Here is a 13371-nt window from a genome sequence, read left to right on the forward strand (position 1 = left end):
TAAGGGTGACAACGTACTTTTTAATATGGGTGTCCACGGGCGATGACTTTGCCCTTTTGGCACGCTATAAAAAAATTAGAACCGACCAGACGAGCTATGGAAATAATCTCATAAATACGCCTTTATATGTATTAAACAATTTTTTATTTAAGTAATTGTGGTTTCAGGTGATAGACAACTTCCCCTCCGGCCGTGTTAAAGTATGGTGGGTGGACGGACATACTAGCATGTGCTGGCCGCAAGATCTTTACAAGGTATGGCTTTTATTTAACAAATATATTGCTTTACATATGTTGAATGTCTTTTTTACACAACAATTATTATATGTAGAAATAAAAAAAAATATTGCATTTATCCAAAAAAAGCTAGTATTCCCTGGGCAAAAAGCCAAGGAGTTAAAGGAAATTTAAATTTGGAATGTGCATTTTGTTAGTAAATCTTTCAATCACCAAAAAGATCGAATACCAATGGAAAGGTTACTGTTTAAAATAATGCCCACAGAGGAAATTAAAAAAAAAAAACTCTGAAACGCATTCTAGGTTTCGCGCATTTTTACTTTTAACTTAAAAAAGTCTAACTTCAAATGTCTGTCAACATTATTTACCGAGATAAACAGTCTCTTCTAGAAAGACCTTATATCTCAAAGATTACTGAACCGATTTTGATGAAACTTTTACTTGGTTTGTAGTTTATGCTTGTTTATGTGTATGCAGTACAACCTTTAAATAATATTTCTCTAGCTGTAGATAATATGCATTATTTAATCTTAGGTAGGTGAATACGATTCAGACGAAGGAGAGCTATGGGGCTCTGAAGGGTCAGGCTCGGAAGAAGACGAATCTTGGGAAACGCAGAGTTCTCCACCTGATGGTGAGCCGCGTACGCCCGACACGCCAGCTATCGGGCCTGGCAATACTAATGGAGATCAACTGGGTAAATATTCAATAATTATATAAATCTTCCGTGTTTGTGGTTTTAACTAAACTCCTGAACATTTGAACCGATCCTGATGAATATTGTGTCAGTTTAAATGGATTCGGTAAAAATTTAATCAATTAGATTTAATATACATGACATCGTCTATTGGGTCCGCTAGGATTTATATATTATATAGTATGATAGGATTTTAATTTTAACAGTGTGAAAAAATCAAGTGACGTAGATTCGAACGCACGACATCAAAGCGTGATCTACTGTAATAACTATGCGATTTCAGAGAATATTTAATGTGTGTAATAGTTTCTTTATATCACCCGGAGTCACGTGACGGATCATGGATCACATAGTTTTCATATAATGGCGTGAATTGGGCTTAGTCACAGAGTAGCTAACGACATTAAAATTTATTTTTAAACTACAAAAACACATACCAATGGCGTTTCAAGCTTCTAAGTTTAAGGGCTCAGTTTTCTGTATCTGTTCCGTTATCATTTGTAATAGGCAGCCTTCTGTGCCTGACACGGTCAACTTTGACTTTTTGGGACATGCCGGTTACATCACGATGTTTTCCTTCACCGAGCGAGTGTTAAATGCATTTATGAAGTCCATTGGTGCACTGAATCGTAACTATGACCCCAGGTATAATAGTTGAAGCCACTAGGCCAAACACTGCTCTTTCTAATAAAAAAAAATCCTATTTCTCGACTTGAAAATAGTGGGTGTAAAAACAGCAGACTTTTTAATTTGTGTTGTCACAGAGATATAATTACTTCCAGAACTCCCCAGCGATGCATCCGCCATGACTTTGGATGGTTCTCGAGAGTTAGTACCAAAATTGTTAGAGCCACGGGTGGCAGCTCACATTGAACGCGGAAGAGTGGCCATGCGCAAGCTGGAACAGATATTTGCAGAACATCCCACGCTGCAGAGTCAGGAGGTGATTATATGGTTTTTTTTATTTCTTCATGTAGATTAATATGCTTTGTTTTAATCATTAAATCCATATCAAAATGGCTCATGGCTCGGGCCACACGTAAAGAAAATGATGCACAGAACACGTTTTTTATAAAATATGATATAGTCTATAACGCCATCTAGTGATATACACCTTAATGTGTTTAACTATAATTAATTGGGCTTTACTAGGGATTTTGTAATTTTTAAACAGTTGGCTACCTAAACTTATCCAAGTTAAATTTATTGTCGAGACCAATTAGAGCGTCGTTCTACAACTGACTCTTTTCTAAGGCAGTTCTTGCCATGCACCACCACTATGTGGAACCAGCTGCTCTCTGAAGTATTTCCGAACCAATTCGACTTAGGGTCCATCAAGAAAAGAGCGTACCAATTCTTGAAAAGCCGGCAACGCACTTGCGAGCTTTCTGGCCGTTTGCCTCCTATTACATTAAAAAAATAAGCCAATGCCTATTTTGCCGTGATTTTTTTTTCTAACTAATTGTCGTCTGATGTATTAAATAACTTTCGTATATGTACAACTTGAGTAAATAGAATTGGTGACCAGGATGTTTAAGCACTACTTATTTCTTTAATAAAAATGTATACCATATACAGCAAACATTCAGATGCCTCTACCTATTGTTGGATTTTTTAAAGTTCGTCTCTGTTATTTTATTACCATAGCTTGTTCAGTGTCCTGTCGTATACATACATTACGTACTGTCGTATACATACATTACGTATTGTCAAATACATAAATTACGTATTGTCGTATACATACATTACGTATTGTCAAATACATAAATTACGTATTTTCGTATACATACATTACGTATAGTCGTATTCTAATGGGACGGATATCCGCTTTATGATTATTTGAAATAGATGTGTAAACTAATAACATATTGAATGTAACAATATACTTCATTCATACATATATAATCGTAATAACGAATATACTTTCAGATAATGCGAAAACTATTGAACCTATACAAGGAGTGCCGCTTCTTGGACCGACTGATGGGTACGACCTTCTTCCACGAGGATCATTTCTTGGTAATTATTTAATCAATTACCGTTTAACCAATTCCAAAGGGAATTAAAGAACAGAATGAGCCTAGTTGACTAAAATTGGGACGGCTGATAGCGACGTGTATCTCGTTCGTATATACATGTAAATAAAATATATTTTTTGTAATGAATAAGTTCTATAAACATTAATTATGACTATGAAGTTGCTTAGTTGGTTAGTTATTAATAATCGTGTCGTCTGAACTTTTCCTTTTATTTTACATTAGTTACAATTATTCATACCTCATTTATCTGAGATGGAGACCGTATAACGGTTTACATATGCAACGGCTCACTCTCGGTAATAAAAATATTAAAATTACTATTAGTTTATATATAATATAGCGTATTTTTTACCGCCTCAGCATTCTATCAAGAAAATAACTCAGTCCGCTCTATCCGCTCGGTGCGGATGATATAACTTCTGTTTTTAAAGACCTCGATGATGCAAATAAAAGCTCAAAACGTTAATTATTACCAGGGCCTCATAGAGCGCGTGAAAGAGCGCGGTGCGAATACGCCCCGAGCGGGCGAACGACGCGTGCACGAACAGCTCGCTCGTCTCTTCGCAACGGAATCACAGACTAGCGCACCCGACACGCCCAACGAAGACATGTTCAGTGAACACGGCAAGGCGATCGTGGCCGCTAATGTCACCGTTGAACCTATGGAGGTATGCGCTAATATGTTTGTTATTAACCGATATCCTAGAGGAGGTTATGAAATTGGTTATTTGAGTAATATGATCTATTTAAGCTTCAGAGCTTTTGTTTTAATTTGTAAGGGTTTTTGTCTACAAATTCGTATATTACAATATAAAGAACAGTCCAACTTTCATGGAAATCCGTTAAGTGGTTTTTGAGATACGAGTTTATAACCGTAAATATATGAAGTTGTTTTACAATTCTAAATTATTTGTACGTCTAGTACTGTCTTCTGATATTATCGAATGACATATTTAATTATATATTTAACATTAGCTAGCGATTCTGGTCCACTTAAGCCATCTTCAAGAATATCGCTTTTTTATTTCCACTTGTCGTGTCCGCATGTTTTAAAAACGACACCGCTTTTCTATTCATCATGTGTTTGTCTGAATTTCCTGGTCCAAAAAAATATATTCGACAAAAAAAAATTGAATAAATATTCTTCCGTCATTATGATATTCAATTAATAATTTCCAGATTGACGTCAATGTAACAAAGAAACCATCTCTTCATTTAAATCTAGATTCGGTGCAGGCTTCGAGTTCGGAGACCAGTGTCAAAACCGACTGTAAACCTCTTAGTAAAAATCGTAAGTATTAGTAGTATAAGTAGTATATACTTAGCTCTAAAATAATAATTTCTTGGTAAATTAATGATTATTTATAAGATATTTTTCATACTGCCCATTATTCCTGAATTGGATGGAAACGATTTCCTCATATATCACCCCTTATTATATAATATTTGTGTTGTTTTAGCTTCAAAAATGAGTGATCCAGAGGCACCCAATCGCAACGTCTGCTACAAATTGTGTTCCCTCATATACGCACAACTCGTCAAGGCTCACGCTGAAGTCAGCCGGTATGATCTGAGACTCGTTTTCATGAGCCGCTCTAGCATCTTGCACTAAATATAAGAATATAGAAGAATACTTTAAAAATTAATATTGATTTTTAACTAGATTGAATGTTAAGACAAAATTTTAAAATTGAAATAAGCTCCATCGAGCGGTCGATGTCTGTACTACTCTTGATGCGTATGGGGTAGTCGTCTTTATGAATAATAGGTACATATATAAATCATGGTCAATATTAATTTATTTAGTGCAATTTTGTAATTTTAAGAGCATAATTCACAACACACAAACAATTTTCACAAAATCTAAATTTCTAAATTATCAAATGTTTTGCAAAACATCTAGTTCTAAATTAATAAATGTTATCAAAACAGTTTTAACATATACTTATTGTTCAATTAAAGGTATAAAAATTTAACAACTAAAATGTTTAAAATACTAAAGATTTTGTAGTCAAGAAATTAGTAAGTGCTGCACGTAAGTCTGAACGTGCGCGTTCGTGTCTAAAACGAATTAATTGCTTTATTATGATTGGTCAAAACCGTCTCTTATATTCTAAAATACAGCGAACGCAAAGCGGTCTTAGGAAGTCGACCTTTGTGTGTCAATTACATTTTTGACATATCAAAGTATTTATCTCTTAAATTGCTCGAGATTTTGGCGCAGGTTGTTTCTTTACGTCCTACTCAATATCGAGTCTCTCAAAGACACCTTGACGATAGGAATAAATTTTCTTATATAGAAAGTCATTTAAAAGGGCCTAATTGAAATCAAATGATTTGTACAGTTGCGATGTTAATTTTTTTTTTCATATTCTCTATAAGGTTATCGATCGTTCGTATCGTTATCGTTCAAGTATTACGTAACGAATTTTGGGGGCGGATCCTCTTGTAAAAAGTTACGAGGTGATAATAGAATTACGCGTTATTGATATTATTATTTTCGACTTTACACCACATAATTGTGAGTTTTAGGTATAAAGAGTCACTGGGGGTGGACACGAAACGTTTTACTATTGGATACAGAAAACGTTACGGTGCGTTTCATGGGCGGGTCAAGAATCTCCAAAAATTGCGTGACGTAATACTTGAACGCTCCCTAATGTACAAAAATAATGTAATATAAACATTACTGAACGTGTTCTTAATCTGTTCTTATTTTACTATTTTATTAGCAAAGAAACGTATTACATAAAATACATAGAAATAACAAAGACGAACGCGATACGTACACGCGTATGTTGTTCGCTTACGTGCGGGACTTTATCTAAATTGAACAATTAACAATAAAAGTTATTTGTTCAAACAGTTAAACATGACATTTAGATCTAGATTGATGTAGAAATACGAGTTAAGTACATTCGAGTTCACAATGGCTTATTTTCCCACAGGAGAAGGCCGGCACTGCTGGCCTCATTCCTTAACAACTTAATGATACGGAATGTTAACGCCGAAGAGAAGTTACCCTACCACTTTTCAGTGTGAGCTTACATTTTTATTTTTATCCCGAACCCTCAGCAATATCAGCTAAATATGTACATATTTTTGGGAAAAGCTAAAATTAAAAAAAAACTTGCCTTTCAAACACATTTCAAAAGATATCGAACCGAGTGTTAGAGATGGAATCATTTTACGAGTCGTGACCCACTACCGCTAAAGGAATTTGTATGGGAATTAGTTCACGCCTTGCCACGTGACCATTTTCATACAAATTCGTTTGGCGTGGGTAACTCCTGTCTCAAAGCGATTTTGTCTTGATCCCCGGATCAGCTATTTGTCTCTTTCTAAAATGTGTACAGGTTTCTTGTTGCACCTTATATCATTTGCCTTTTATGTAATCATTGTATGCTTTAATTGCTTTGTTATATGTTAATGTAAATTTATATTATCTGGAACATTCCGAATAAACACTGGCGTCATTACTTATATTAAACAAAGTGTTTTGACATTTAATTTATTGCTTTTAAAAATATTTTAAACTCTTGGTACAGAATCTAGTTTTAAATGATACCAAAAAAATTTAGATAACTTTCGTAGTTAATTTTTTATTAATATTGTAGATTTTTTTTTAAATTGTAGAATGCCGCACTTATCATTTATTTATACGTAGATTTTGTTATTTTTGATTGGTAACTGGAAGTGGTATCATAATTTCTCAATTTTAATTGTAAAGCCATTTTAGTCATTTGTTTAATGTAAGTTTTGCGTCTTTGGCTCTATATTTGATGGTACACTTATTCCAATAACGTCTACAAGTGTAGTTGATACTATTTATTTAGAATTAAGACAGTATTGGGGTAAGATTCATTCCCATTGACAGATCTGAGTGCCTAGTATGTGTTTAAATCGCATACGAATGTAAATTTACGTACGATCAACGAATATTTCTAATTTTAATCATTCGTTCTTTTTCACGTGTACGTCCTTTTACGTCATTTTATTTCCAATACTTAAAAACATTAATATTTATATATCTGCCTACACTATTTTGGCAAAGGCCAAATAAGATTTATCTGTATAAATCTGGCTGTTTCCTTAATCTGGTCTAACCACTTTCTAAATCGTCTTCAATTTTTGTGTTTATTGTACCACCAGATAAATACTTTCTTGCTCCACTGCCTCTCAATTAAATCATATCAAATTAGTTTAATTTGACTGCGCACGGAATTGTTCGTTTTTGTGTCGGAATAAATAATATTTTGACGTGACAACGCCTTATAATTCGATGGAGCCGGTTGCACGCACGAAAAAACATGACTCATGCGGCGTTGCCACGCTCTGAGACATTCCATTTAAGCGCGGAATGAGCGACAAAGAGGCACAATCGGCCTCCGCGTTCGACATCCGTCTCTCGTACTTGAGTGAGCGATGAAAAAAAATTGACATAATTGTTTTTGTAATTATGCGTACAAATAAATGTAACTTGATCAATTCAATTGTTATTTCCATTCTCTATATCCATACAAAATATCTATCAAATTTTTTTTATTAAAATTTTCTTTTGAAAAAGCAACCATTCCATCAGTCATTTCTAATGACGTCACGTTCAGCTATCATCAGTAAACCAAAAGCAGTCAGGCTTTCACTGGACTGACCTTTAAAGTGTAAACACAATATGATGGAGACGAATGATTAAAAAGAGATTTACAATGCAGAGACAAGGTTACCGGCGTTAGGTCTTGAGACAAATTGGAAATATCTGGATTATTTTTTCCAGTATTGTACCCATACGAGGAATACACGAAATTCTCTGCGACAATTTCAGAAAGACTAGGTACTCAGTATCCATAAATTTGCACAACTTTCCTTAACTTCAACACATATGTATCCTTGATGTTATGACTTGTGATGTCAGTTCTATTCTTTATAGATGTTAACTGTCCCAAGAACAAAACAATATTTGACAAAGCAAGACTCTTTGCTCAAATACCTTATTGCCACAATTTGGCAGATAACGATATTTCAAAAGAAACAGTCCTGCTCCGTCATGGTTTCTAAGTTGGCTTGTGGGGTGTGTGTTATAGTTTTGAAAATTATCCTATTATATTAGTTTTAGCGACTAGGTATATCATCTATATATATATTTACAAAAGGCAAACTTTGGAGTTCATGACGATACTCGGCGCTCGCTCGTAGCGATTTTCAATATTCTATAAACTATAGCGATTGGTCATTTATGCGAGTTGTTGAGATTAAAGAATAGCAAGAATAATATTAATACGACTTGTAGCATTTGGAATCCTATAAATCATACTTTGAAAAAAAACTAAATTACTTTACGCTTTTAACTTTATATTGTAAAAATTGTACATTTTCATTGTGTTAGTTATTAGTGACCGGTTTACAGACATTTGACATAACTTAAAATAATATGTAAAATCTAATCAAATTAATTTTACAGTCAATATGGAGCGTTGGTGATTTCAATGACGGATAATATAGAAAAGGAAGCGGAGAAGAATGACGACACCAAGGATTCTTCTACTACGAAGTCTGACGGTACAGGTTCAGTTATTTTACTTCTAAAAATGTAAAAGGCAAATATATCACTTGCCCCGGGGAACAAAGTCGTAAAAGCAAATTCTATTTTGTTTAGGAAAATTAAAAGAAAGCTATCATTAATAGGATACTAAGTATCTTACATATACAATTATATTTCTATTCGATAATTTTAACATTGTTGTTATGTATTTATGTATAATGTAAATTACAGTTATTCATCTAATCGATTGAAGAGCAAAAGCGTTTTTCAATTGTTTATCTGTTTAAAAATAATTACGGACGATACACATTTTGACCAAAGTTCAGAACGTTATAATCTATTGCCATTATTTTCGCGGAAATGTTATGACCTTCCACCAGGAACAGGGATGTGTTATTGCCAGTCTTTATTCGTTTTTAAACGTTCGCATTAACTTTTCTGGTTATTTGGTAGAATTACAATCTTAACTAAAACTTATCTTTATCGCTGTTGCGATCTATTTCAGGAATATAGATCTTCGTTTTTGTAGTAAAATGTTTTGCAGAATTTTGACAAAAATTATGGCTTCAAAATGATTAATTTACTGCACAAACTATTTATATTATATACAAAACAATACATATTCATTTTTTTTTACAAACTATTTCTACCACTACGAATTGGCATAAAGTTGAATGCAATGAACAATTAAAAAGGCCTTAATGCATGATGTTCATTAATAATTTCCATGTATTGTGTCATTTGGGCCCTTTTTAAAATTTTGTTTAAACAAAGGTTATATTATCCAGGACAGAATTGTCCTAAATTTTACTATTATTTCTCTTTTAACCGCTAAGCGCTTCCATAGCTTTAATGCAATGCTTTTTTGTGCCATTTTTCTATAGCCGCCTAGTTCCAGTCACTTTTACCAAATGGGCGTAAAATTTTATTTCTTTATGTATCTACAAATTTTTGTTGATTTCATACATTAAACATTCGTAAGCTGTGGCACCACTTTCCGGTTCAATTTTTTATTCCTATTATCGTCACCAACTTTTAAAATGACTTTAAAGATTTTGGATTTTGGATTGGTATTTTTAATATTAAGATTTATCGGAAAGGTTCAGCACCGGAATCAGCTCCTCTGGCGACAGCCGAAGGTGACATAGACACAGATGCCGTGGGAGACACAGAATCGCCCCCTGGTGGTGAGGGATTCTGTGTCCTGGAGTCGGCTCCGACCAACCACAGATTCAGACTATCTATCCTTCAGCCCAGTGAACCACGGAGCTTCTACTCGGCTGTCAAACGAGAGATCAAACTTCTGAAGAGTGATCTACCTTCTGGGGTGAGGTTTTTTAGATTTAAATTTTCTTATTTTATATAAAAAAAATATTCGAAATATGTTGCAACCCTTTTGGCATATAATTGTTTATAATGTCTTCACGCCTTTTTCCCGAAAGGGTAGGTAGAGACCACGGATCACCACTTGTGTCTTGACTCGGCCCTGGCATACCTCTCTTACTTTATCCACTTTAATGACATTCACCATCCATGCTCGTCGGTTATGGGTACTTTTAGCTCGTCCCATATATAGTCTGTCCTGGTGTATCCTACTTGTTAACCGCTTGTCATCCGTTCTACATGACCAAATCGCAAAAGCATTCCTTTTCGTATCCTTGTCACTATGTTTCATATCTTATCACGGAATGTTTAACACACACATAATTGCTCATAATACCTGATATAAATGTTTCTTACACAGACTGTGCGCCTTTAAGTTGCTTCTAATAAACAATAAATCATAAAAAAACCTCAAAAGCTAGAAACATGAATTACATTTTGTGTCATCGAATTATTACTATTATTAGGTACTTGTATAATTATCTGCCAATTGATGTCGCAGTCTATCATTAGCTTCAAAGAAGTTTATTTTAATGAGAACCCGAGACATTACAACGGTTTGTATGTTAATTCCAGGTGTGGGTCCGTGGATATGAAGACCGTATCGATCTCTTATCGGTTATGATAGCAGGCCCAACGCGAACACCTTACGAGGGCGGTTTATTCGTGTTCGATGTACAGCTAGGTGGGGAGTACCCTCGGGCACCTCCCTTGTGCCACTATCATTCCTATTGCAGCGACAGGCTAAATCCTAATTTGTATGAAGATGGAAAGGTAATACATATTTTTTTTATAATTTAAAACCATTTCAGATTTAATTATTCGTGACTAGAACGTGTAGAAATTGTTGTTTTTTATACTGTATAAAAAAATAACAATGTCGAAATTAAACATAAAATTTTCAAGAACCCACCAAAACTTCTCTTCTCAGATACTCGTTATATTATTTTAATAAAGTAAAACGGCGGTTTAATATGGCGATAAGATAACTCTTACTATATTATATACCTAATATTTACGATTTTCAGTTTTGTAAATCTTTTCAACGTGTGTGTAATATTTGCAGGTGTGCGTGTCCCTGCTTGGAACGTGGTCAGGTCGCGGTGTCGAAGTCTGGGGAAAGGACAGCTCCCTGCTGCAGGTCATTGTGTCTCTTCAGGGCCTCATTTTGAATGCGGAGCCCTACTTTAATGAGGCCGGCTATGAGAAACAGAAAGGTGCCTAAAGATAATAAAAAAAAAATGAAAAATAAGACCTCAACAATGTTTGATGTTATTTATTCATTTTTTCTTATTCGTGTATATATTAATGTATGTTTTTTTTTTTATTTTACACAAATAAAACTGAAAATAGCAAGGTTGTGGAAATGTCTGTTACATTACTGACTATAGATAAGATATTTTTGTATATTTGCAATGATAAATAGAAATATAGACGCTATTCACTGAAATCACAAGGAACAGGAATATTTAATGGCTTTGCCTCAACTTAAAGGTATTTTATAAATATATCCAAATTCATTTGCAGGCACACAGCAAGGTACCGAAAACTCTCGTATGTACAACGAGATGGTACTTCTAAAGCTCGTACAGTCTATGACCAAGATGGGCGTGAATCCGCCAGAACCGTTCCGGGACGAAGTTATCGAACACCTGCGGTCCACGGCCGCAGATCTCTGCAAGCGTCTCGAGGGTTTAGTCGCACTTTCGAATCAGCAGCCCACAGATGTATCGCCCCCGGATTACCCCCTCGTCCCGGCGTCCCGGGGCTTTTGCTTAACGCTCAGCTCGTCCCTGCAGTCGTTCCGCAGCGCTCTACGCCGCAGCGAAATCCTCCAGTTATAGCCGGAGTGAGTTCGCGATTTGTTAAATTTTATTTTTCGATTATTCACAATAGCATGCATAATTTTAGAATAGTTAGGATTTGAATTTTCATGCCGCGTTTGGCGTCGGCGAATGTTGAAGTGGACTTTTGGCAAAAGCGTTCAAAAAATGCACGCTGACAGCGTACGTATACGTGCACGCTCTACGCAACTACATTATAAGATTACATTTGTCGTAAAAAAAAAGTATGTTTGATTAAAGGTTTGGTCCCGTATTCTCATAGGTAGCACAATTTCCGCACTGTCAAAATGAATTGACAGCTCTTAAAAGCTGGTTTCAGTTTTAGTGGGCCTAAAAGTATCGCAACTGTAACACAAAAGGTGTTCGAAGACGTTTATAAGCTTATATTAGTCAAATACGTACGTACGTACGATACGTACGTACGTACGATACGTACGCGTATCCATTTTCTAAGTGTACTTGATTATACTTAGATTTTGCCTTTAACAAAGTTTTTTTTTTAAATAGGAAAGTAATATTGGCTAATTAAGCTAAAGTAATAATTTACTTTAAATATTCGCCGACGCTATATGAACCGTATAGTTATAGTATTTATTGTGATTCGATTAGATCTTATTGGCGTTTTAGTTATTTCGATTTTAATTTTGATCTGTCCCCCATATTGTTTGCGATATGGATGTTACAGAATTTTATTTTACATTTTATTTGGGCTACTTTTGATTCGGAATGAGGTTTCAATGTAATAAGACTGGTTTTGCATTTTTGTGTTGTCTCAAAAGTTGCTTAAATTTAAAATGGGTCGTGGTTTAAAGCTCATCAAAAAACTGAAACAAAAATCATCTTTTTTCGTCTATGTTCATAAAGTATAAACATATTGTCTATTGTCTTTAAATTTCATAAAAACGTTTCGTGTAAACTTTTTACGTTAGAACAGTTTAAATAGTAATATGTATTTATTAATAGTTTAATCCAATAAAAAACAGTAAACTCCATCTATGGGGGATATAACTCGGTATTTCCAGAGATTTCTCAAGTAATATTTTTGTTCTGAGAAATGTATTACGATTTTTTCAAGACCACAATTAGTTTTACCTTACCTTACCGTACCTTTGAACCTCTTCTCATTGTGTTGTTATAAAATTAAACCTAATATCTTTATTAAAATCGTGTTGCTTATATTAAAATTAAATATATTAAAAAAATATTGTTAAAAAAACGGGTACGAGAATGCTTCTACAACGCGATTTACTATGACGCGCTCGAGTCTACCCCATTATAGAGGTGTTTACTGTATTTTACAATTGCAAAAAATATGTCAAACACAAATTCAAAAAATATTTTTTTAAATTTAAGCCACGACAAAATTATTCCGAATTGTTCGATTTCATACGAAGATCGTAGTTTTATTGAATTATTTATTTTATGTATTTAGAAGCAAGTACTTATATCACGCGGTTCAGCCTTCTAATGAATTTGTTACGACTGTGAAATTAGTTTTAGAATTAGCAAACAGCCGTGTTTAAGTACACTCGAATAGAATTAGAAATGTCATGTGTATGCCCCAAAACTCGGCAAGGGACGTCTTTTTTAAAATCTTCAATTGGTCCTTATAAAATAAATAAACAATAGAAAC

The 13371-nt window shown here is 34.3% G+C and overlaps 1 protein-coding gene across 1 annotated transcript in view; it reads left to right on the forward strand.

Annotated features, from left to right (window-relative positions):
* The window catches only part of LOC123712456 ((E3-independent) E2 ubiquitin-conjugating enzyme UBE2O), a 26956-nt gene extending 14798 nt beyond the window's left edge, over nucleotides 1-12158 (forward strand). The window contains exons 14-26 of the mRNA XM_045665554.1: nucleotides 168-254; nucleotides 771-933; nucleotides 1716-1876; nucleotides 2863-2952; nucleotides 3449-3640; nucleotides 4152-4263; nucleotides 4433-4535; nucleotides 5921-6010; nucleotides 8431-8528; nucleotides 9612-9838; nucleotides 10471-10668; nucleotides 10961-11111; nucleotides 11422-12158. Coding sequence (XP_045521510.1) covers nucleotides 168-254; nucleotides 771-933; nucleotides 1716-1876; nucleotides 2863-2952; nucleotides 3449-3640; nucleotides 4152-4263; nucleotides 4433-4535; nucleotides 5921-6010; nucleotides 8431-8528; nucleotides 9612-9838; nucleotides 10471-10668; nucleotides 10961-11111; nucleotides 11422-11738 — 1989 coding nt within the window. The 3' untranslated portion in view covers nucleotides 11739-12158. The remainder of the gene's footprint in view (nucleotides 1-167; nucleotides 255-770; nucleotides 934-1715; nucleotides 1877-2862; nucleotides 2953-3448; nucleotides 3641-4151; nucleotides 4264-4432; nucleotides 4536-5920; nucleotides 6011-8430; nucleotides 8529-9611; nucleotides 9839-10470; nucleotides 10669-10960; nucleotides 11112-11421) is intronic.
* Nucleotides 12159-13371: the final 1213 nt, after the last annotated feature.

Source organism: Pieris brassicae, chromosome 7 (assembly GCF_905147105.1).
Source record: "Pieris brassicae chromosome 7, ilPieBrab1.1, whole genome shotgun sequence".
In the NCBI taxonomy this organism is placed as follows: Eukaryota; Metazoa; Arthropoda; class Insecta; order Lepidoptera; family Pieridae; genus Pieris; species Pieris brassicae.